We start from the raw sequence: 26,033 nt of genomic DNA, 5'->3' as shown, positions 1-26,033 counted from the left end.
TGATATTTATCTCTGTTTCCTGAGTTTGTTTCAGACAGGGTGAACAAGTTGATAGACGTTCACTTGAGCTCTAACTACAGCTTCAACTGTTGCCAACACTGGCAGTGAAATTACAGCTACAAACTACGCAAGCGTAGACAAACCCCAGGAAAACCCTAACATGCAATGGATGGAGGCAAAACAGGTTGTTAAGGAAGAGGCCTTGTGGTAATGAATAAGCACTACACTTAAGAAAGTAGGCAAATAAGCTTCTGTCATCAGAAACCAGAGAAATATCTTTTTTCAGAGAGCAAGCCATGACCGACATGGGTGTCTCAGCTTGTGTCTGGAAGCAACAGCAGCCTGAGGCCTGCAGGTGAAGGGTACAGACAGGGGGCACAGCTCGTAGCCACACGTTTGTCAGGCTGGAGCTCAAGACCTAGCTAAAAATACAGCACTTACCCGCACTCAGCCTGCAGAGGCACCTGGCATTTCACTTGCCAGCTCTATTAATGGATATATCAGCCCATGACCTCCTACAGAACTGTTCAACCTCTTGTAAATGTCAGCTGTATCTGCTGGCTGAGATCTGTCAAGAATATTTTTTCAGACTGCATGGAGGATCAAATAGATTCCCGAGTATTTATGTAGTTCCTTGGACAAAGGTTTGCTTAAATAGGTCTATTTAAATACTTCATGGGAATTAAACATTCTAATTTTAAAAGAATAAATAATTAAATAAATTATAATTTCTTTATGAGTGACACAGAAAAGGCTTTAAAATGAGTGATTTTTTTAAACTTATTTTTACTTCAAACCTGCAAAATGTAAGGGAAATTGGTTGGGAAAAAAAACATAAAACTTGTGTGGATGACAGGTAACAAGTTAGTGTGAACTGTTTCTGTAAAACATAACTACGGAAATCTCCTTATCTACCATTATACTTCTCCAAGATGTAAGCACTGCTTTTCTTGAAAAAAGAACTGCTTTTAAGTTTCCAAGAGTGAACACATATTGCTGAATCAGCAGTTTCCTACCACATCCATCTCCCAGACTGCCACAGGTTTTTTTTTTTTTGAAGTGTCTATCCTGCAAAAATTGGGAATTTTTTGTGGCAAGTTACCCTTAGGGAACACATATCATTTCTTAGTTAAGGACAAGCATTAAAAATGCTTAGTCAAACATTTATAATCAACAATTAAAAATTAGTTCAAACTATTTTTTAGATGTATAAGCCTCACGTGCTACCTGGAAACTGTGACTTTGCAATGATTTTCTTCTATTTAAAGGAAATGATGCTTCTCTACTATGTTTCTTCATTAAGTGCTCAGACTAGATGCACATATTGTCATTCTGTTGTTTAGTGCCACTGTGTCCAATGTACTGCTCCCACGGAGAGGTGTTCTGGCTGTGTTTGCAGAATTAAGTCCTAAGTCAAGTGAAAGGAGAAAGAGTGGACTACAGCAAAGGGGGGCTGAGAGTATGGTTCTGTCAATGCTTTCCAATATTTCCTGTTCATGTCTCTGGCTGAGCCGGAAATAGCATTAATCAAATATTTCAGCTGACAAAGATGAAAACTCATTTACAAAAGAGATTAAGCTTCCTTGCCTTACCGGGGGGGGGGGGGGACGGGACGGACGGGACGACACTGCCCCGAAACCCCAAACAACAACAACAACAACAAGCCCCCCCCTTCCATTTCTTTCAATTATATTTATAAAAATTCTTACCTGCAATGCTAATATATTTCAGTCAAAAACATTATTTTAAAATAAAAAGTCTTATTTTAGTGCACATTTTGAACATAAATACTAACTTACTGGATTTTCAACCCAATAAATCATCTGTTCAGAGTCATCAAAGTCAACATCAACACCATTTTGAACTCCTGCTATTGGAACCATAGCATCATTCGTCTTCTCCTCAGGGTTCAGAGAAATTCCATAAATTATATTATCTCTTACAGCAATTAGGAAAGGGTGTTCAACTGTGAAAACATATAATGTAATTCAGGGTTGTCTCTGATCAAGAAAATGGCATTATGATATACTTCCCCTCTCCCACCCAAAAGTTTCCTGATGCTGAGAATGGTTGAATGTTACCGGTGATGTTTTGCAACCACTTACCTGTTAGTTTGTTCCCTCACTAGGAGTAAGGTTATCAGTTACTGTAACTGTTGTAACATTTAAAGTTTCAGCACTGCGCAATCACAGTGCACGTGCAAGCAATTAAGGCAGGATCACTCAATTGCTGGCCGAGAGAAGAAGTACATTCACACAGCTGCTCTGAGCAGCTTTTTCAAATCTCTGAGAATGGGAACCAGCAGGACAAAACTCTGAGGGCTCTACAGGACATGCCTGAGATGGGTTCTAATGCCTGCTGAGCAGGATTCACAAGCAAGGTACCAATGTCAGAGCAGCAGTTTCTGATCTTTATTATTAAATATAACTGCAGTACTGTGTTTTCTTGTTTTACGTCTAAGGCAGTAGACATACTCCCTTATAGTATATTTACTTTTAGGTAAACTTGTACCCTTATGCTTAAATCTTATTAACAAAGGGCATCTAGTCAGGTGACCTGAGAAAATGCATTGGAGAGCTCTAAAGTGTGAGTCAGCAACTTCATTTCTCATCTGCTAGGGAGTAGTGGAAGAGAATCTCCTGAACACCAATTCCCTTCTTCCTTGTGCTTTTGCCTTTGGAGAACAAATTCTAGTCTCTTCTCTCTATAGGCATAAGCTACCACTTGATAGGGAACTGGGCTGCTACTGCTGCATAAAGGGTAGCAGTAACTCATTTCCTCTTTTATAATAGATGAAAGACTTCTTTTATTTTGGTCTTTTTTTTTGTTTTGATTTTCTTCACTGGCTGCTTAATACATTTACATAAATTTTGCAGTGAAAATCTTAAAATGAAAAACCACAAACCACAGCATCATTGCATGTCTCAAAAATTGCTCTCCATACTTCTCTCTGGCAGCTGGAACTATTTGTCAAATTTGACATAAGCTTAGATATCGTTTGTCTCGGCACAAACATCACATTTTGGCAAATTGCCTGAAGATATATAGCTAGCTCTGCCGGTGAAATTCTTGGACTTCTTCCTTTTTTTTTTTTCCCCCTAAGAAAGTGGCATGCCAGTGCTCTTCTATAAAACATTTGCAAAGAACAGCTAAATTAATATGAAATTGTTCCAATGTATACAGGACCCTGGAGTCTTTATTCCCTTTCTAATTGTACACAGTACAACACTACTGAATCCTGCTGAAATACAGGTATGTGAATTCTCTAGGCTAGGCTGTTTGTACTTGAGAAGTTTGATAGTCTCATTTAAACCAATTATAGTCTACAGAAAATTTTTCGCTGATTGCTCCCTTGAAGTTTAACACCTATGCAAATCTATACAGTCTGATTATTCCTCATTCATACAATGGACAATAGAGCAAACCTGCAGAGCTATACAGACCTAAAATCTGTGCAGCTTCATCAGATAGACATTAATATAACTTCTGCAATTCTTAAACTTAATACAGGTTTACATGACAAATGATAAACTGTACAAAATTAATGTATTGTTACATTAAATATGCAAGTTTACCATATTAATACAAGATTTTAATATGCATAAATTCCTTGCTTCATTTCCCAGCTGGCTTGCTACATTACCATCTTTAACATCAACCTGAAATGCAGTTTAAAGTAAAATAAGTGCAAAGGCAATCTTACAATATTAGCACTCTTCATCTTACGTAAAGCTAGAAATGCTGCAATCCTAGAATCAATGCCTTTCCGTCAACATGAAGTTAGCAGTATTTAATATGTGAACTAAGTAGGCAGAGACCAGCAATATCATTGTGTTGTAGAGACACTGGGCAGCCAAATGTATACAGCTCGGTTTAATCTTTCTCCTGAAAGTTTGTGCTGGCCTATTAAAGTAAACAATGATAGCAAGGATAAGGATAATAGTAAATGTTAGAAAAGAAATAGCGAATGCCTATTCCTTTGTAATCATTAGCAATAATTAAAATCTTTTACCATGAAAGGAATCAGCATATTTTTTTATAACTTTTTCCAATGTGTTGACCTTCAGCAAATACATTATTTTTAAAAAGTCCCAAAATCTGTATATTTTTTTTACATACTGTTTTAAATGTATAAATTCCATATAAAAACAAAATATAAGCCCATATAGTTTAAAAGACTTGTGCTTCACAGATGGATATTTCTATTTCTCTCTTACACAATTTATATTGAGCAATTATGTAATTTATAAAAGGGCCACAACTGTACCTAAGTAGAAACAGAGAAGTTTGCAACATGTGGGCAATAAAGATAAGAACTGTCAATAGCTCGATTCAGTGGCAGAACTGTGTCAACCTCTACACAGGCATGTGCTTCATCACTGCCATGTTTCATTTCTTTCATCATGATCCCTTTATAAGCCTGTACATACTAAAACCAGTACAGATTTCTAAAAGAAACCCTCTTTTTTTAAAATAAACAAACTTGCACTTCATTTCAGATTATATAAATTGCTAATTCTCTTACTGCTGCTAAGAAAAATGTGAATGCAATATAGCTCTTTAAAGAGCACGCTGCTAAGTATCAAGCAGGAAAAGAGCGTGATATGGGTTTTAAAATTTAGATAGCTTTAAAAGAAAAGGACCTTTTGACTGACAGAGATTTCTAGTGTTAGCTCATCCCAAAGACAACTTCTACTTAAATTTCAGTGATTTGAACCTTCCTTATTAGGGAGGCACCAAAGTATAATTTATATCTGTACAACTGATGGAAAATTTAATAGTTAATGATTCATCTGACAAAATTAAGCTGGTCAAATTTCTGGTCACAAACTGCCTGCCAGTAATTTTAATTTTTGTGACTTTTTTTTTTTTTTTTTTTTAATGAATTGTCTACATGATTTTTACAAATCATTGAGATCTATGGACTATTCAAAGAAAGTTCAGTGTTACTTTTTTATATGAAGTTTTGTTTTCAAAGGTTAGCTCTGTTACAGCTGCATCACCTGTAGCATCTGTAATTTTAGGCTGTGTTTCTAGACCTCCTGCATTTGGCATAATAATTTTTTTACACTGGGGAGGGAAAAAGCTCAAGCTATGAAATTTTGATCTGAATTCCAAAATCCATTAGTTCAGACTGGGTGAAGAGAATGATGAGGAACAGGGAAAGCATCTCTCCTCATTAGAGAAAACTAAAAGATCGTGACTTACTTCTTAGCAAAATACAGGCTGAGAAAGAATGTGAGTCACTTCAAATATATACAACAGAACATATATCAGGGATGAAGGAGAACTACTAATGCTATTTATCCTGAAGGACAAAAATGGCCTAAGAAATGGGCATAAACTGGGGAAAGACTACATTCAAACAGAAAATCAGGTTTCCAAATATCAAAATTGTGACATTCAGTGAGTTTTAGGGGTAAAAAACAAAATTAATCTTAAACTGGAGCTTGACTAGCAAAAGGGGACATATGATATGGTAGTCAAGGACAAGAAGGAAACAGACTTGAGTGACCAAGAAAGTCCCTTCTAGTCCTGCATCCTGACATTCTTACAATTGCAACTCTTAAAAACAGGTTTCCAGGCTGAATATTTATAATGAGAAGGACAACATTCTGCCAGAGTATGTTTTCACTTCTAACTGATACTACAGTCTTTTCCAGATGTATTCCAACAGCAAAACCTTGAATGTGCTGAGAAATTTTAAAACGTGGCTTCTTTAAAGTGCTTAAAGGAAAAATTGAGTTCATCCACTTCACCCAAATGAAGCATTTGAATCCCTGATTTCTTTACAGAACCTGGCTCCAAACCTTTAGGCCAAGTATATTCCATGCGTCCTAAATGAAGTCTGCCTGGAATGGCCCCAAACTTCGATTTCATGAGCAGCAGCCGACAGATCTGAAATATGCTTTTTGCCTGACAGAGGGATGGATTTGACAATGTCAGGTCTTTTTTTTTTTAATCTCTCATTATTACTGCCCTACCTCTCATGCAGTTCCTGTTATCAGGAGAAAGTGTCCATCCTGAAGGACAAGCACAGGAAAAAAAAAGTGGTCCAGATGAAGAAAGCAAGCAGAGGTGGCTACAGGGGGATGATGCACAAGAATTGATACCTGAAAAGAAAAAAAAAAAAGTATTAGCAATTGTAACAATATGAGCGACTGGAAAGAATATTCAATCTCATTGCTACCGATAATATCAACCCAGCACTAAATGAGTTTTCCTACTTCCTTAAAATTAAAAAATTAAGTTATATCCAAGAACCACAATACAATACACTTGTAACAGGATATAATTTTTCATGTAAAACCAGTAGCATTATCACAGTGGTCTTTTCAATTTTTTTGCATCATAGAAAATCTTTCAAACTCCTTTTCAAACTTTTCGTAACTGCACTAGGAGGCCTGTGGGATTTTCAGTCTTTGATCATTATAACCCTTCTAGATGGGGGATTTAAATTATTTACTGAAGCTTCTTGGTGAGAACTAAAGAGACAAAATAGTTGCCTATATCTCATTCAAAGGTAGTGGGAGTTCAATGCATAATTTCTTGGATGACTTTGAAACTGTCAGTCTAAGCTTGTAAAATGTAAAAAAGACAGCGAAGAAGGTCTCTACTGACTGCTATTATTACTATACACTAAAATTTATCCATTTAGATCACTTCCACAAACGTGCCGCTAAAGATTTTTCAGGATGAGCCATCTTCGCAATAAAAGTCAGATTTTGAGTACATTCTTAGCAACTGCAGCAGGCCTTAGTCTAAGAAGCTTGGAAGTTCCAGGAGATGACACAATTGTTCCTAATATAAAAACTAACAAGAACTGAAAACAAATTAACAAGATGACAATAAAATGATGGCATAAACTCAGAACTCAAGCTGTAAGAAAATTATTCATCTCATCAGTTTAACAAATCCAAACTTTAGTTGGTGTGAGATCTAATGATTTACAAAAAAGGAGAGTAGATGATAGTTTTAATACTGCATCTGGAATTCCAATCAGCAAATAATTATTTCTTCATTGGTAAACTTGCTATTTTGCAAGTGCTTTATTCCCTTCTCTGTCTGGCCACATAAAGTACAACAGAACAATTCTAAATGAAAGATCATAAAATGTACTAATTTAATACAATGAAGAAAAATAAATCATTTTCTCCACCAGTGGTAGAAAGTTTTTTAAACCTTGGGTTGTAAAATAAAACCTCTTAAACCAGAACTATGATGTATAAATTAATGGTACCCTCTGGTGACTGTACAATTTGCAGTGAGAGTGCCAAGTGGCTTTAGTTCTGAACATGATTGAGGAACGTTTTGTTCCAAAACAAATATAGCACTGAAATTACTAGCGCCTTACTCAGATGCAAGTCCCTGCCCTCCCCGGTATGAAAGTTTTCAAGAAAAAAAAAAAAAAAAGTAAGTCATTGTAACATTTTTTAATCAGAAACACTCCATACACAAGAAATATAGCAGAAAATGAAAGATAATATTCATATCAATATATTTCCCACTCTGCAAGTCATGCCATGAAATGACAAAAGGCCTGATTTGGAAGATAACCCTAACTAGGAGAAAGAAAAAAAAATTTTTTTTTTTTTTTTTAACAGTCTTCCAGCTGCAAAAGATCATGTGCATATGATCTCAGCAGGAATCCTGAATGCAATGAAGGGGTTTATTTATTATTATTATTTCACCAATTAAAATAATGCAGAAGTGCTTTCAGAGAAGGTTGATGACAGTAATCTTGTCTAAAAGAATGTTATTAACATACAAGGAAGTGAGTCTGGTATGCCACAGAGACAAATTTTGAAATTTAAAATCCTTTCCAAAAATGCTCCAATTTTCTTGTAAAAACATTCAAAACAAAGTGCAAGAAAGTGGCACATACTACTTTCCTATTATTCTTTTTGGCTAGTCATTATGCTTACATGCTGCCTAGGTTACTTTCCCTAAACACCAGGTTGGACAGGCTGAAATGACCTTCAGTTGCAAGTCAATAGTATGAACTGTTTACTTGTTTTAACCCAGCCCATTTGCTGACAAGACTGATTCCAGGAGTGCATATGTATGACATTACTGCATGGCTTATTTTTGTAATTACCAAAGTGGTTTTGCTGAACTTACCCTTAGGTTGCTTTACAGGATGGACTGCCACAAGCCCCAAAGGCTGGTGAATGTTATAAATCATAACTGTCTGGTTTCCTCCATGCCATTTATTAGCCCGAATTACTCGATTAGTATAGCGGTCACTCCAGTACACAAAATCTTCAAAGACAGTTAGAGCATGTGGATGCTGCAATATCTAAAACGTAAGAATGTTTACCAAATTAGTTCTGGAGATTTGTATATTTAAAGCTTGCAATGAAGTAACAACAGAGCTGAGCATAATTTAAAAAAAATAAGAAAAAAAAGCAGTTGTGTCTCAAAAGATGTTTTTCAGCAAAAGAATATGAAATATCATCTATTGCCTGAAAACAAGACATTAATTATGGGGGAAACACACATTTTTTAAAATGAAAATGCTAAATAGACCCTGTGATATGTACAGCATGAGGAATTAACAAAGGAGTCTAACTGTAAGGCAGAACACTGGCAACCAACAGGTAAATACCCAATTGTAGATTTTCAAGGGCACAAGAGGAAATGTCTAGTGAGAGTTACAGACCTGTCAAGACCTTGCATCCCTGATAAGCAACCCTATACTTTAGCAGAGGGTCGAAGAAGGTGGCTTATCTAAATTTCAGAAAACTAGGAGTGGGGCAAGAAAGTTTGCACCAGCTCCTATTTCACAAGAATTGTCTCTCTAGCCAAAAATAAAAGCCCCAAGGTTCAATTCTTGAAAATATACATGCGGTTATTTATACCAGCTTATGTGTACCAACTGAATATCTGAACTATTGTGCTGGTACAGGGACAGTGCTACAAGCTGACAGCAGCACTTCATTGGGAGATAGCCTGTAAGGGGGATGGTCTTCATGAAGTGCCCTGCACACAGCAAGTCCTGGCAGCACAAAACCTATCACTGCTGTCAAGAATAGTAGCAATCTTCATTCACAGAAGGTGACCCGGTAAAGTTCTTCCAGGTTTTTGTACTGTATTTGCTTATACTAACTAGCTGGTGCATTTGCTGTAGGCAGTGTCAGATGTCACCTTTAGACTTCATGCATGCAAACAGAACAAATGAGAATTATCTAAAGCACTAAGATTACACTCAGCTCCAGGTTCTGTTGAAGATCTCCTGAGAGACTGTGAATAGGATATGCAATTCTTTTTCCAGCTGTAGAAAGCTGCTAGAATACTTCATATCTGCTTCACCTCAGTATTTTGAAGAAAAACACATCCAAGTCTATGACAGTGCAAATATGTTTTTAAGTACTATCAGTAAGGACATGGTAAAACAATGGTTTCTTATTAATGTCTTACCAGATCGCTTGCAACCGCCTGTCGTCTGTTGTTTCCATTGTAATCACAAAAATCGATATAATCAAGATAAGCATCAGCAAAATAGAGAAGTTTATTTGGATAATCAATGGAGAGTCCATTGGGCCAGTAGATTTTATTGTTAATAATCACTGTTCGCATTTTGCCATCCATGCTGGCTTTTTCAATTCGAGGGTTTTGGCCCCAGTCAGTCCAGAACATTACATGAGCACTGAAAAAATAACTTGCGGTTACCAATCTGAAAAAAACCTAGCTGCCTATTGAGAAACGTTACACGAAGACTCATTAGCCAAAAAATAGAAACAACCTTTTTAAGAAAAGTCCTACACAATGATACCGAAATTATTCATTTCAGCAACACGCTTACTCAAGATATTACCATAATTTCTGTTGCAAAAATTCTTTTAATGCTTCTACTGCTGTTTTCATTTGTCAATAATAGCAGCATAAAAAAGCTACTGTTATCACTGTTTTTCAGCATTGATTATAAGCTGATTCTCTGGTTGCTAAATAATAATTTGATATGGGTTTGTACTTTTACAGGCATGCATTGATAATGTCAACAGTGCTATACTGAAGAGGCCCACGTGACTGGCCATAAACAGAGTTCAAGGCATTGAGGAGCTCAAAAAACAGTAAAAGTTTGTACACAAACAGTTCAAATCATAACATTCCATTTACTGTATGCCACTTGCTGTCTGAAACGGGAAGGTGCTTTTGTGATAACATTAATATGGTATAGATCATTATTTTAGACTTGGGGTTATGAAGGAACCTGTTCCTTGCCAGGTAGGCATACCACATTATACTACATGTAGGTTTGTGGTAAACCACCAACTGATAATGATACATCACAATTTGAATTAATAGTTCTTAACTAGGAAGCAAATGCAGGAAAATCTGTTTTACAGGAAAAAAACCATCTTGTTACAGTGAAACAGAACAACAGATTACACATAATTACCATATGACTTGAAATATTAAATCACCTCTGCAAACACACTATTTTAAAAAATTATCTTAAGTTTTCTCTTCCACTTGTCATTTACAATTACAATACAATTTGGGCATATCTCAAATTTGATTATTGTTACATCATAAAATACGCATCTTTTCAGAACAAAACATAAAAAAAAAAAAAGTCTTACTCAATTCTGGGATCCAACACTAGTCCCCTTGGGTTTGTTATATTTTCACTAATCAGCACAGTCCTGTGGCTCCCATCCATTTTAGAGACTTCAATTGTTTCCAGAACAAAGTCTGTCCAGTAGAGATTGCGACCTACCCAATCTACTGCTATACTTTCAGTCACAGTGACACCACTGTCAAACACCTGTTTAATAACAAAGAGAAAGAGGGAGAGAGAGGGAAAACAAACTAGTGATATTAAATTTTTTACCCTTTCCATTTCTATAGATATGGAAAATGGGGAACCAAATCTCCAACATTTTCTCGGTCTTTTATGCAGAATGAGTCACAATGTACATATTAAAAGCACTGACAAAGCATATACCTACACACTCCCACCAACTTCAGTGGGTCTACTGAAGAAGTCAGCATCTACGAATAGGAAAATCAACTTATAGCCTGATGTTAAAAAACGGCTTCTTGAAAGCATTCAATTTTCTCTTTCAAAAAGCTATACGAAATGTTGGCTTAGTATCTACAAAGTTGTTTCACTTTGTCTATGTTATCTCTCTTCTTACTATGTTGGGATTCCCTCTTCCCCTTTGTTAACTGGAGATACAGTGTCTTCATTGTCTCTCTGCAACAGAGACAAGAATAACTCAGCAAAACTTACTATTTTTCGGTCAGTTCCATTTTGATAAGCACTCCAAATTTTATCCTGTGTTGTATCAGACCAAAAGATACGATCTGTGATTGAATCAAAATCAATAGCCACAATATTCCTCCCATCCCGAACCAGAGAATAAATACTGTGTGACTGAGAGGTGATGTTGTCCACAACAATTTGGTTACGACTAGCCACCAGCAAAAGAAGATTCCCAGACTCTGTCAAAGAAATTAAAATAAACCAATAAGCTCTTCAACAGTAATTTTATAAGAAAAAGAAACACTGACTAATTTGACATGGCTTTATAGCATCAAAGCTATTGTATCTAGATACACATATTGAAAGGACAAATTCAAATCAATTCTCAGGCCAAGATATTTTATCACATCCAGTCTGTCCATCCTGACTTTTGGATCTACCTTGGCTTTTCTCTACCCTTTCTCCACCATCTCCTCTTTCTGCCAGACTCCCCTCTCAGTCTCATATCTGGACCTCCGGTCCTCTTCCCCATTGTCCAACTAGTTTGCTGCTGACATCCAAACCTCATTCCTCCATAAGCCACTCTTGGCTCCCAGTCCTGATTCAAACCCCAAAGTTCTTTGTACCACCAGTTACTCTACTCAGCCTGGCTCTTCCTCTTTTTTAGCCAGCCTGCTCTTTTTTCCCCCCTTTAGACTGCATGGGGACCAGGGAGAAGAATAAACAGCTTACAGGAAAGCCATAGGCTGCAGTTAGATTGCTGTGCAGCAGCTTACACTGATAAGCTGCTGAAAAACAACTGAAGAGTAGCAACCATAAAGACAGCAAACTATGGGAAACTCCCTATTATTAAAGGCCAAACTTATTTGCAGGTAAATTGCAAGAGTCTTCCACAACCTAAGTATATCCCTAAACCAGGAATCCTGTGGTGACAAATTCCACTGGGTATATGACTCCTCTGTACTGTCAGTGTACTACGTAAGAGACACAGAAAAATGGACTGCTAGGCTGTGTCAGTGTTGTTTGCTCTTTAGAAATGAGTACAGTATGGCATAGGCACTAGATAAGTCTTGTGAAAGGCTGGGATTTAAACCCTCTGTGAGCATTGAACTTTATAAAGAGCAAATTTTAACCTATGGCTTACACGTGCATGGCATTGCTTTTCTCCAGAATATTATTTTTGACCATTCCAGGGTTAAAAATTACAGTGTTAATTTAAATATATTATTTCAAGGAAATAATAGTTTCCAATTAACCCCTCAGCTGACAGTTTTAATACTCAAGGTCATCTGTCATGATGCTACATGAAGAGTAGCTGTTCACATCAGCTCTTTTAAAAGAGAACAATATCAAAATGGCAAAGCTGGACATTTCCCAGACACTGTTGTCATTCTTTAGGTTGACAACAACGTTCCTCACCTGCTGCTTTACAAGTCTTCCCATTGGTTTCTAGAATGTATCCTTCATCACAGTAACACCTAAAAGACCCTCTCTCATTGTAACAGTGCTGACTACAAAAGCCTGGAGGGTCACATTCATTAATATCTTCACAGGTCTTGGAGTCATTTGCAAGCTGGTATCCAACAGGACAGGTACACTGAGCTCCAAATGGTCCTTGAATACATTCATGAGTGCAGCCGGCATTATTGTCAGAGCAGCTCTCCTGATCTGAAATGGGGTTAAAATAAGCAAATAGTTAAGAAAACTTCTTATGCTAAATTTAATACTTTGCAATTGCATTACCAGCCTAAGACTGCTGCTAAAACATAACTGCACAATCATCAGTTAAGCAATGTGAGACTGGACTGAGGCCCTTATGCAAAATATAACACACACAATGCACATAAAGGCAGGTAACAACATAGTATGTACTACTGAATCCCATTACATGAATGCTAAACAGAAGGCTGTCTAAGCATTTATAACAGATTTTTCAGAACCAGCTAGAAATATACAAAAAAATTTACTGTACCACGCCAAACCTAAAATTGTATTATAAACAATAATTTAAAATCATTTATAATCATACCTGGCTGGGGTTCATCTGAGAATGTGCATTGATTAAAGAGAAGAAGGAGGAAAGAAGGAGAGAAAGAAAAAGGTTATGCTTAAATCAATTCATAATCAACATAAATACAAATTCTGGCTACATGTGAGCTTTCAGATTTTTTTTCATGATTTTTGAAGTTAGAAATTCAAAAGAAAATATTAAGGACTGAATCACATTTCAACTGAACTTAAAGCATACCATGCTTTAACGAATGTGTTCAGGAACACAAAACTCATTCCCATATTGCTATATAAAAGCCTATATTGAAGTCAGCAGAAGTAACATTTGAATTCAGAGCACAAGATTGGACATAGCTAATGAATTCACTGGTCATCATCGTCGTCTCCTTTCATTGCAAGCAAGTTCTACTTAGTAATTTAAGCTCTAATTTCAGCATGCTTACAATTTCTGCTAGAAGTGTTGCTGCACTAAATACAGCATGCTGAATATTCCATTTCTTTCTGAAGCCGTAGCACATAGTAGGCTATAACAGATGCTTGAACAGTAACTTACTGCACAATGGGGATTCATCCGCTCCATTAGGACAATCGGCAGAATTATCACATACTTTGCTCAGATTCACACAGATACTGTGACCTGGACATTGCCACTGCCAGCTGGGGCACCGGAAGGGTTGAGTAGGACAATCTCTCTCATCACTCATATCCCTGCAGTCATTATCACCATCACAGATCCATGCTCGATAGACACAGTTGCCATTATCACAGCGGAAAAGAGATGGAGGACAGGTCCTGGCAGGACATCTATGATGTTCATCTGAGCCATCTGCACAGTCAAGATGGCCATCACATTCCCAGTTAGCAGGAACACAACTGCCATCTGATTGACATTGGAATTCATTCTGGTGGCACATCCCTGGTGGTCTTGTAGCTAAAACAGTGACATTCAACAGTTCAGAAGCTATTTCAGTTTTAGACAGAGAAGCAAAATCACTATGTTCAGCTCATCTTTTGCATAAGTAGTTACAATACTATTAAGAACTGTGTTGATTTTAGATCAGGCCATAGAATCACAGCCAGTTAATCTACATGACATTTCAGAATCTGACCAATTTAACTCCTACTTTATAATATGATGAACAAGGCAATTCAATTGTTGTTATATTTTGAGCAAGCACATACTGATATCTGTGTATATTGGTATCTATTTACATGCCCAAAGCAATATGAAATTACTTGCTGAAACTAGTTTTCACCACCTTGCATTGCAACATTTTAACTAACTTAAAAGAAAAAAATACTCAAGGAAAAGTTTCAATTTAACTCTCATGGATACAAAGTTGTACTTTTAAACCCTGAGACTGAGGTGCCAAGTAAAACAAAACGTTAGAGCCAAAAGGAATGCAAACTCTACTCTGCCAGAAAAATCCACTCTTGAGCTGGAACCTACTGCGTTGGAAATTTCTGCTTAGAAAAATGATTTATAGACAAGTTTCCCTAAAATGAATTTTGAGGTTTTAAGGACAGTAGTGCCAATTATTTGATATAGCAGATAAAGGAAATTTTCAGAAGCATTACCTAATAACTGAAGCCTTTCAGCATCAGTATACTTACGGCAATCAGTCTCATCTGAGTGATCATTACAGTCAAAAACACCATCACACTGGTAGTAAGTGCTGATACACTGGTCTCCACTTAGACATTTAAACTCTGTGGCACTGCAGTTATATACTACAAAATAAAAAAATAGTGATGTTGTTTATTTATTTTGCAGAGCTAAACTGCACCCAATTTTTCTACAGGTGCCCAAGTCAGATATCATATCAGGAGTCCAAGTTCCACTGCAGAACGTGATTTCCCTCGGACACAGAAAATGCAGTGACCTTGGAATCTACAGAAAAGAGAGGAAACAGATTTCAGCCCCTTGCAACCAGCCTAGAGATCAAAGGGCTTACTAAAATGCTAAAACAAGCATCACAAACAAGGTTAATTTATGGATAGGTTTATAATGCATTCTGCTGTCTTGGAGCTGGTAATACGAGATCACCAAAGACACCTCAGGGGCAAGAGTGAGGAAACAATAAAGAGGCATTCAACAAACGAAGTTACACTTACTGCAGTCATGCTCATCAGCACCATCTATACAGTCTTTGTCTCCATCACAGACATAGAATGGGTCAATACAGCGATGGTCGGGACACTGAAATTGCCTGGGTTCACAAGTACCTGTGAAAGCTATTAAGAGTGACAGTAAATTCAGATGTGTTTCTTTTCTCTCTTCTGAAATCACCATAATACTGAGACAGTAGAAAGACACTATCACTAACTTGCAGCATGTAATGCAGCAACTAGTAATGATATAAATTACAAGCACTAATACATTAGTATCAGATAATTGTTTATTCATATGTAGGCTTGGACTCATGCAAAACAAACAGAAGATTCCACTCAGTGGTAAATAACACTAAAGAAAGTATATGGAAAAACTACTGTCTTACTTGGTAAAAACTTCTGGACTAGATTAGCGGACTACACTATTAGTCGTTACTGAGATCACTCATGAAGTAAGTGCTTAGAACATCTAAGCTTTAGCTGCTTTTTGCTGTAAATTGCAGTGGATGACATTATGCAGCACCATGATTATAACTATCAACAGTTGTCCCTTTTTATTTTTTTTTATTATTTTTCTGCATTCTACTTGGCTCTGGTAGTTCAAATTAGGCAAGTTTTCCACATCTTATGGACTGCAAAACATTAGTCTAACTTAGATATTAGTTCTTTCTTCCTAATTTCATTTATCACCCTTACACCAACACACACATCTATATTGACATACAGAGTTGTTATAAAACAACACAAGACAGTTGTGATACTCACTGCAGTTTTTTTCATCTGACCCATCACCACAGTCATTATCAGTATCACATAGCCAGATCCTAGGAATACATCTTCTATTATCACAGGTGAACAGGGTTACAGGGCACGAAGTGGGTCCTTGTGTAGGACAATGCAATTCATCACTGCCATCAAAACAGTCATTATGTTTATCGCAACGCCAACGACCTGGAATACACTGTCCACTGGCACAGGTAAAAGCTGATGAAGCACAAGTATTGTCTAAATAAAAAAAAAAACAGGAGGACACTTTTATAAAGATTTCCAAAACCTGCCTTCCCTGCCAGAGTATTCAGTACATTTAGTACGCTTACAGAATGTCTAAAATATGCATCAAATTCTAAAATCCACATTGGTTAAAATGAAAACGTCTGTCGTGCCAACGTGCCACAGAACTGAACAGAATACTTACAAGCTTTTTTAAACTGCAAGAATCAATAAAAAACTAAATTGTTAAGCACTTCGAAACAATCTAAAGAACAAGAAAAATAACTTCTTCGAGTAACCATTTGCTTTATACTTTCCTTTTCCCCAAAAGATGTTCTAGTTATTCTAAAATAGCCCACCAGTAAGAAATAGAGTTTATACCTTACTCATACTAGTTAGTCATATGCATTAAGAAGCACATTTTATTAATGTCCTATTTTCTTGTTTGTGATTTAAAAGAAAGAATTCATTCTGAAGAAAGAAGCAGTAAATATGTCATAAAAGCCAAGAACTCTTTAATATCTTATCAACTATAATTATCCCACTGTTCTCTCAATTTACTTGATCAATAAAATATTCTGTGAGACACAGTAAAACCAGGAAATGAACCAATGTGCTTTTAATCCACTTCACTGTACAAATCCTGACGTAACAAATAGTTCAGAAGTCCCCAAATATAATGAAAACCGTAAAATTTCTGTTCAGATTTTAAATGAAATAAAAGGTGCTGCTCTAATCTTAGAGGAAGGTTAGACAATGCATATGGTTTTGTTATTTTTCTTATGGTGCTATTTTTTAAATGACTTCATCTTTATTAAGATGGTTTGTCCTTCCTCATGCATCAAAATAAGACAAGTGATATTCCACTATCTTTCAAAATTTACAAAAAACTAAGATAAAGGCAACGTTTTTCTTTAGAAGATAGATTTTTGTTACTCTGTAAATTGAATTTTGAGAACTAGTGAGATATGAATATTTTCATGCATTCTTTATGTGGCCAGTGTTGAATCCTGTATTCCCATGATTTATCCAAATAATTTCCAAAGTAACTAATCTCCCAGGCAGATTTCAGGATTTTTCCACAGATGCAACCCTAAAAAATTGGGGTTTATTTCAACGAAATCCGACTGACCCATCAAACTTTCTGAACTACAAACAACAAATACTAACTGAGAATTACAGGGATTACTTACTTGAAGAACCACAGTTTTGTTCATCGCTGTTATCGTGGCAATCATCAACACCATCACACTGATAGTATCGAGGCACACATCTTCCATTACCACAGGAAAATGAGTAGGAGCCACACTGCAAAGTGGGTGGCTCATTGGATGGATCTTCAACACATGTCAGCTGATTTGAAGCCAGCTTCATGCCATAAGGACAACCACAAACTCTCTGAAAATTTGGTACTGGGAAGCAGAAATGGCTGCAGTCTCCATTGGGATTTGTTCCTCTATTACAGTAGTTAGAGCCTTAAAAAGTGATAGAGAAGATCAATGTATACACTACTGATAACAGCTTGGGAACTATTAAAAGTGCACAGTAACTGTGAAAGAATATCTTACAAAAAAAGATGCTGTAGCAAATCCTGGTTTTGCATACACTGCAAAACAGGGTCAAGTTCACTGACAGTAATAGTAGAAGTAAGTCATAATAATAAGTCCCACATTCCATATACTCTTCATTGACATGAATGTTTATGGAAGCCAAGAACATACTATTAAATTTCATCCAATTTTCTGCCAATTTTCCACAACTGTCTGGAAACAAGTATACTACCACAAATGAGGACCTTTGTCTGAGCAAGGCTGGGAGACCTGATCCAATCTTTGGACACCAAATAGGTGGTGAGCCTTAGCACATGGTTTGATCATATGTTTGATAAGTACATTGAGTGTTTTATTAAATTAACCACAATACCAAATCCTTGGTTTAGATCATAGAATTGCATAGAATTCAGCTGTGTAAAGAAGAAAAAAATAGAGACTTATGCACAGTAATTACTTTAAGAATAATAATTTGATTAATAAATGTTTACCCAATTCCTCAAAATAAATAGTTCAGTTTAACTAAAACTTCTACCAGAAAAAGAGAAATACAAGGTTGTAATTGGTGATTCAATTACACAAAATACCATGGAATCATAATTTCCTTTTAAGGGGTTATTAAATAAAGTAACCAACTAGTGGAGGAAAACTGCATACAGTCACAAAACAGTGAAATATACAACGTGTGATTTCAAGTGCCTGTGCTGCCTCCCCTGCATGTCAGTTATGACTCAGTAAAGCCATTTCTAAAATTGAGAGCAGAAACCTGCTGTCCTGATGTCTCTTATTCCCTATTGCATGTCTTTCATCTGTACAACAAAAGAGCTCACCTATTTGGGAATGAGCATCATATGCTTTAACATGCATAATGTTACTAATGCCCCTCCTTATAATAGTCATTTCTCCTCCATCAGACTTCCTCACTCGAACTATTCCTCCAAGTCTCCAATCAGTGAAATAGGCATAACCTGTTTTGAAAGACATTTAACATATAACAATTACAGAGCAATATGACATAAAAGATCAAGCATAATGAGAAAAAACTGCAAGGGTTTGCATGTAAATTTAATAATTTTTCATAACTGTTTCATGAAAAAGACAAAAGGACTTTTATCACTAGTGCAGTCAAAGTGAGTCCTTCAGTCATAGGCAGACATAACTTAGAACAAGCCCTCACAGATTTCACTTAAATTGAGATATAACAGACTCAACTGACATTTCAAATTCCAAGGCAATTTTAAAAGTCATTCATTAAGACAACTTTCCAGAAAATTTTACAATATTTTTGAAGATATTTTTACACAAAATCAAAAGGGGTCAGATGCTGACATCTTTTTTCGCACACAACATACATCCAGTGATAAACTCTACAGACAATTAATAAAATCCTGAAATTGCTGATCATGTCTAGGGAGGTGATTTACCTTGTCTGTCCAGCATGAGTAGCCCACCTAGAAAGCTATAATTAGTACAGCATATCTGCCTTCCTGCACTGAAAGAGTTACCTGATCTGCCTCAGATTATTTAAACACAAATACACATTAAAAGTCCTATAAACGAGCAAGAAATACTAAATACATATATATATTTAATAGAAATTTTCAACACTGCTTTTTATAGGAGAAGCAGTATTGCAAAGGCCATGTTATTTTACCTCACATACTCACAGATCATCATATGAAAAAAAAACCCCACCCCTGTAATAATAATAGATAATATTTTTCAATGCCAGACTTACCTCCAAAAATAGTAAGGCCAAATGGGTGAGTCATCTGAGTAATACGTTCAAGAGTCCGTCTGTCCAGCCCATCAAAGGTGCTGTGCTCTATTTTATCGAAAAAGGCATCCACCCAGTACAGCCTTAGAGAACTAGAAATAATGAAAATGTCATATCTCTTCAAATGACATTATGTTGATTAGGAAGCACTAACATTTTCTCAAATAATAATCTTAAACCTGACAAGAGGCTATTGTGGGGAGGGATTTTGGGTGTGTGTGTGAGGGATTCTAAGAAAATCTTACATTTTACAGGCTTTTCAACAAACTGAAAAATAAGCTCTTCAATACAAAAGTGCTAGTGCATGCAATCTGACACAATTCCTTTATTTTTAATCCCTAACAGTTTAAAGGAAGAAACACATTTGCTCAAAAAGTTTCTCTGTCTTCTGTGTTGTCCTTACCTCCAGTCAATGGCTAGGCCATTAGGCCAGCCTAGCGTTGTATTCACAATTGGCAAGGCATGGGATCCATCGCTCCAGGCCCTCATGATTTTTGCAGGACGGAACCAATCTGTCCAGAATATATACCTGAAAGGACACATCAGAATTCACATAAACCCAATGATATAATGTAATTAAACAGAGCAAATGTTTGAACAGCATTAATATTCTTCTTTGTACCACATCTTCACATACCTTAAAAAAAAATACGATTTTATGTTGAACCTCTCCCTCTCCTCAATCGATAGTGGTACTAACAATTAATATTTACCCTGTGCAAAACAACTTCCAAAATCTTTGGAAGTGGTTTGTCCCTTTAGATAGAAAATATCCATAACTTCGTTAAAATTGTTAAGGACTCCATTTAAGAACTGACAGGGAAGAAGAATCAAGTAAAAATGCATTTTCCAGGTAATACTTGCAAGTAAGCATGAATATTACAAAGAATTTTCTCCTGATCCTTTTGACTTATGCCTATAGTCAAAGAGTTAAAGCTAGTGTTAAATAACTTTACAAAGCAGTGAACAAAAAAGGTTGGGATACCCAAGGATCCAAGTTCAACACTATTCTTATTAAATTACTTCCAAAATAATGTATTTGGTTACTAAACATGAAAATTCAATATCCAAGACTTAAGAAATTCAGTAGTATGGCAGTAGGAAGCTTAACTATGCTGTGAAAGAAACACTTTTGGCATGGCCAAATAACACAGAGTATTGAACTTGAAGTTAAGCATTTCCATCAGAGAAAAGCAGGGCTTCATTTTATATACACAGAATCACATATTTTAAGGTCTGTATCAAATACAGCCAGTAGTATCAAATATGTTTCAAATAAAGAAATTCAGCTAGAAAAAAATAAAGGAGCCAAGGTTAGCATTCTGGGAACTGAAAGTATATTAAAAATAACTTAGAAAACTTTCAACTATAAGAAATAGCTTTCTAATCTGAGTGATACAAAGAAACAAAGTTCTTTTGCCTGTTTATCAACACACAGGAGTAAAACAAAAAAACCTGGTGCTTTTAAAGAGAATTCTTTTGAGTGCTTCTTTCATCTGGAATCCGTATCACCTTACCCTTTCCTCTGGGTGCTGAATCCTAGGCCAGAATAAAACAAACAAAATAAAGACAAGAGAACTGAAAGGAGATGGTACTTTGGAAAAGAACAAAAATCCAAACAGAAATCCAGAATGAGATGTAAACCTAACCTCACCAATTCTGCTTAAACCATCTATTTGTTTGTATAGTTTGAAGTGAGAATCAAACCTAAACTTACCCAACAACAGGATGAACCACTATTGATCGAGGATTATTTAAATTCTGAACAATAGCTCTCCTAGATTTATCTGCCAGCCTCATCACACTAATGCTCCTGTATCGAGGGTCTGTCCAGTATAGATTCTTTGAGATCCAGTCGAAGGCCAAATCTTCAACACTTTCCACTCTATTAGCGGTCAGGATTTCTCTTCCTAGAATTTAACACACATGATTGTAAGTGTTTAGGAGCAGAGGAAATAACATGAATGCAATATTCTGTTCACAAAACTAGTGGTTTCCCTTGGTAAAAATGCTGCCTCTGTGCTACTTAATATAAAGACCAATAACCAAGCAGAGCTGGGGGGGGGGGCCCTTTGCTCCAGGCAAAGTAGGTGTATGTTCAGGAACACACACCCAAAAGAGGAGAAATGAAGACTAGCCAAAGATGAGAGAAAACTCTAAGTTTACACTGAGAGGAGTTTTATGAATGAAGGTCATTAAGGTCAGTGCAGTAAGGACATCTTGCTCAACAGCCAGACCTCACCTACTCTTCGGATAGTAATGGTCAGCTGCAGTCTACCATTACCCTGACCCAAGGCAGTAAGCAAGCTCAGAAGACTATATGCTTACTTAATATGTATTCGATTATTATTATAAATTGGAGAGAAACATTCTTCACACTACCACAAATAGGACTTCCAAAAATCTCACAACTGTAATGTTCTTTTTCTGTATTACAGTATCCTAACAAGCATCATGCTCGCCAGATAGGGAAATTAAAAAGAGAAACTCAGTTTCATATTACTGAAAGGCATACTAGTCTGCATAAACAGACTGGTAATGACAAATAAGAGTTGTGAGAAGTGCTACAAATAGTTAATTCTCAAACACATTCAGCAAGTTTGTCAAAGAACAGGAGACTTCAACAAGCTTAATATGGGTTGAACAAACATTTTTGGCAAACATTTTCCAGATTACTGGGGTGACAGAGATTTATCTGTATATCTCACAATGTGACTTTTTGTGCTTCTTTTTAGAAATATATATTCTGCTCTCCTTACCACAATTTCTCTACAGTTCCTAAAACTGATTCTCACCTGAACCATCAGTTTTCTGTTTATAGATCATGTCTTTACTTGTGTCTGAAAAAAAAATGGTGTCATCTTGAGCACAGAAGTCAATTCCAACAAAGTATGAAGGGCTCCCTGTTACAGGTATGATCACATCTTCCTGGGTAGAGAGATTGAATGGGATCCCCCGCACTGCCAGCTGGGATGAAAACAGCAGGAACTGCTGCACAGCTGCAAAAGAATAGATCAGACACAGTCTTTACTTATTCACAAGGTGAGACTTAATTAATTAACTGTATTATTAACTTAATTAATTAATTAACTGTAAAGCTTTATTTTCCTTTGGCAACACTAATAGCCTGGAAATAGAAGAAAGAAGAATGAGGAAGTAGGAATTTAAATACACACAGACCTAAAAACTGAAGAAAAAAACAAAACCCAACCAAGAATATTACGTGATGTTGTCAGGCATTCCTCTTGCATTCTTACTGTGGTCCTAATACACCTTTACAGAAAACATTATCCCTATGGAAGCAGAAATCATCTTCTGTGTTCACCTCTTTACAATCATCTATAAAAAAATAACTCACAGGCTTTGTGGAGCCAACATATAACCAGACTATATCTAAGCTAGCCAGACAAATGCATGGTTAAATAGTAAAACTATAGACAACATACCTGGCTTAATTTGCCAATAGATACACATGGTGAACCTCCCATCAATGACAATTCTGCACTTGAACAGGAAGCAGCAGATTGCTGATGGAAGCCCACAGCTCCAAAACTGAAACTTTTTCTTGCCATATGTGTTCAAAGGGACAAGACCAACCTAATCTGCACATTACTGCACAGGAAAGCAGGCTTACATGTTCAAAATAATGCAAAATCTGCATATGAGCAAGCATCCATGCTTGATTTCAGGACTAAGAGCTTAATCATACAGCTGTCTACACATATTCCATATCTAACTCTCTTAAAATGCTCATAAAAGGTAGTGAGTTTAAATTGTTGTGGCTTGAAATGATCACCAGAAATGATTACATTTAAAGCTGTCAACAAGAGTTGTGATGGAAAAACATGGAGTGCTTGGCATATTGAACCCACAAAGATATTGAAGAGAGGAAGGATATTCTAGAAATAACTCTAGAGCTAATGGAATAGTGTTACTTCTAACAATCATAAGGCATTTTCTTACCTACACAATGTCGTCCATCTGCATGTAGATCAAAGCCCAGTATACATCTGCAACGATAACCTAGTCCATCATTATCTGTTTTGTGGCTGAGAACACAGATTTGTTCACATCCCCCATTATTACTTCCACAAGGATTTCTTACTGGAAAATAATACAGATAGGATTATAACTTCATCTATTAACCTAATGGCATCATTATCTTGATTTTTCAGGATTTTTTTCAACATCCACAATAAATCATGTGGACTCTGTAGGAACTACATCACATGGAAATCATACACCACCAGTTCTGCCCTGGAATGCACTGAAATCACACCAGAGCTAACTGGCATTCAAGGTATTCAGCTGTGTACAGAGATACTCAGCACACAGCATTAAGGCCATAATCTGGGCTATAGTTTTCTGCATATAGATCTACTTCAGAATTATATCTCACAGAATTCATTCACACTGGTAGCCTTTTCCAACTGCACCCTCATTGCACTGTTGAGGAAAAAAAAGTCCCAAAAACCAGTACTGCTCATAAGCACAAGGTTGACTCTTCCAAATATCAATACATTTAATAAGGTCCCCTGCTCCAAATGTTGCATTCTACAGTTCATTAGCTATGGGAGCTGGATGAAACACTGTGTGATAAAAACCAGCCCAGTTTTACAATACAAATTTATGTATCATAATTATTACTTCTTTACAGAAAAATAACAGTGTCTCATAATTTTTACCAACTTTTGGTTAGATAGTTGCTAAACCTCCCTTAATAATCTACTTACTGTCTTACCATATGGCTGCCTGGCAGCATGGTAAACTGTCACTCCATAAGGTCTCAGTGAAGACTGGTAGATCACTTGAGGGTTAGATTCTGAAAACTTGTTAGCTTTCACCACTGCCATTTTGGTCCAATCAGTGAAATAAACATTGTGTTCAAATAAAGTGATTCCATATGGATGAGGAATCAGTGAGCCTCCATGAGCTATTGTTCTCCTGTTATAAAGATGGTTTTAAAATTATTTACAAAATATTATCTAGAAAATAACTTTATTAACAGAGGAAAGGATACAGGAATATTAATTCATTCACTGGCTTTTGCTTCTACATAGAAGCTGCCAAAGTACAAATGAAAAAAGACCAAATGAACTGAAGAAATGAAGCTAAATATACAGGGTACATAAACATAAAAGATACAGCAGTGAAAACAGAGCAATCAAAAGTGTTAACAATTTCCAAGAAAACACAGTAAAGACAACAACTCAAAAATGTACAAAAAGATTCATAATTACTGACAGAAAACTAGAGAAAGAGACCAAACAGAGGAAATGAAAGACATCTGTAGCAATTTGAAATATTCAAGCAGCTTTGAATGTAAAAAAACGCCACCACACTTTCTTTGGCTTGAACTAATCACCCATACAAAACCAAAGAAAAGCAAGTACTAATAAATTGTATCTTTTCTATGCAAGATATTGTGACAATATTTTTATGGATAAATATTAGGAGATAGAGAGACACACTTAAGTCCTCACACAATACATAACAATAACACTAACACAATAACACTACAATATTATTTTCACGGAGTCATGAAGGAAGGTCTACAAAATCAGATGAATTCTACAGCTTTACTCTAAGAGTTTCCCAGGTGATTTAGGTTCATGCAGTAGGCATGCAAGATGTGACACAAGTGGACAGTAAGCTGTATTTTAACATTCTTTGCAGACTATGCCATTGGCTCTTGCCCACATGCACAACATCTACAAAATTTTTGGTGTTGCTGTGAGTGATAAGATTTTATCTCCAAAAACTGGAGATTTTACTAAACACATTCTTGTCTTACTAAACCTGATGAAGGATCAAAGATACCAGCATTATTTTTATAATTTTGTAAGTGAAAAAATACATGAAGCAATAAACCTGTCAAATGATCAGAGGACTGTTTTTCAAGTCAATATGTAGGAGGCATGCTAAAGGGGACAATTTTTTTCTTGTGCTTCAGTAACAGAGATTAATCACAGATGCAGAGATAAGCAGGCTCCTGAACACCATACTATAAGACACAGTCCCATAAAAACTCAAGGACTCCATTCTTGCATGCTGTGATACAGTTTCCCCAGCATCACAATAGGGTGAGTGATGACTTAATTTCTGAACCAAAGATTTATAAAATGTAAGAAGAGCACTTAATACCCATTACACAAAGTGGTGCTTTGGAGTGGAATATTTCAAATAAATTCATTCATGAAAAAGATGCAAAGAAATGATGATGGAAGACAGTGTATATAATTCAAAAACAATAAAAAGCAAATGCTATAAAAATGTGTACTGTAGTGGTGGACTATAAAAAGTACATTATAAAAGAAGTGCAATAGGTATTCAAGGTAGAAAAAGGACAAAGAATGATGGAGGAAGTAAGGATTGTCTAGAA

At 36.2% G+C, this 26,033-nt stretch overlaps 1 protein-coding gene across 6 annotated transcripts in view; it reads right to left on the bottom strand.

Annotated features, from left to right (window-relative positions):
* The window catches only part of LRP2 (LDL receptor related protein 2), a 135,106-nt gene that overhangs the window by 64,556 nt on the left and 44,517 nt on the right, over positions 1 to 26,033 (bottom strand). For 4 of the 6 annotated variants that reach the window (XM_030018645.1, XM_030018647.1, XM_030018646.1 and 1 more), the window contains exons 14-33: positions 24,393 to 24,595; positions 23,615 to 23,755; positions 22,447 to 22,650; positions 21,369 to 21,561; positions 20,055 to 20,180; positions 19,613 to 19,743; positions 18,705 to 18,842; positions 17,518 to 17,799; positions 16,100 to 16,339; positions 15,338 to 15,457; positions 14,837 to 14,953; positions 13,776 to 14,153; positions 13,242 to 13,256; positions 12,632 to 12,880; positions 11,240 to 11,451; positions 10,587 to 10,771; positions 9,421 to 9,649; positions 8,122 to 8,299; positions 5,985 to 6,113; positions 1,800 to 1,966 (exon numbers count right to left, since the gene is read on the bottom strand). In XM_030018645.1, coding sequence (XP_029874505.1) covers positions 1,800 to 1,966; positions 5,985 to 6,113; positions 8,122 to 8,299; positions 9,421 to 9,649; positions 10,587 to 10,771; positions 11,240 to 11,451; positions 12,632 to 12,880; positions 13,242 to 13,256; positions 13,776 to 14,153; positions 14,837 to 14,953; positions 15,338 to 15,457; positions 16,100 to 16,339; positions 17,518 to 17,799; positions 18,705 to 18,842; positions 19,613 to 19,743; positions 20,055 to 20,180; positions 21,369 to 21,561; positions 22,447 to 22,650; positions 23,615 to 23,755; positions 24,393 to 24,595 — 3,637 coding nt within the window. The remainder of the gene's footprint in view (positions 1 to 1,799; positions 1,967 to 5,984; positions 6,114 to 8,121; positions 8,300 to 9,420; positions 9,650 to 10,586; positions 10,772 to 11,239; positions 11,452 to 12,631; positions 12,881 to 13,241; positions 13,257 to 13,775; positions 14,154 to 14,836; positions 14,954 to 15,337; positions 15,458 to 16,099; positions 16,340 to 17,517; positions 17,800 to 18,704; positions 18,843 to 19,612; positions 19,744 to 20,054; positions 20,181 to 21,368; positions 21,562 to 22,446; positions 22,651 to 23,614; positions 23,756 to 24,392; positions 24,596 to 26,033) is intronic. The other 2 variants (XM_030018648.1, XM_030018650.1) reach the window with 1 other exon arrangement.

This window comes from Aquila chrysaetos, chromosome 6 (genome assembly GCF_900496995.4).
Source record: "Aquila chrysaetos chrysaetos chromosome 6, bAquChr1.4, whole genome shotgun sequence".
In the NCBI taxonomy this organism is placed as follows: Eukaryota; Metazoa; Chordata; class Aves; order Accipitriformes; family Accipitridae; genus Aquila; species Aquila chrysaetos.
Note: the sequence above shows the minus strand (reverse complement) of the source record. Positions and strands in the feature narration are given on the sequence as shown.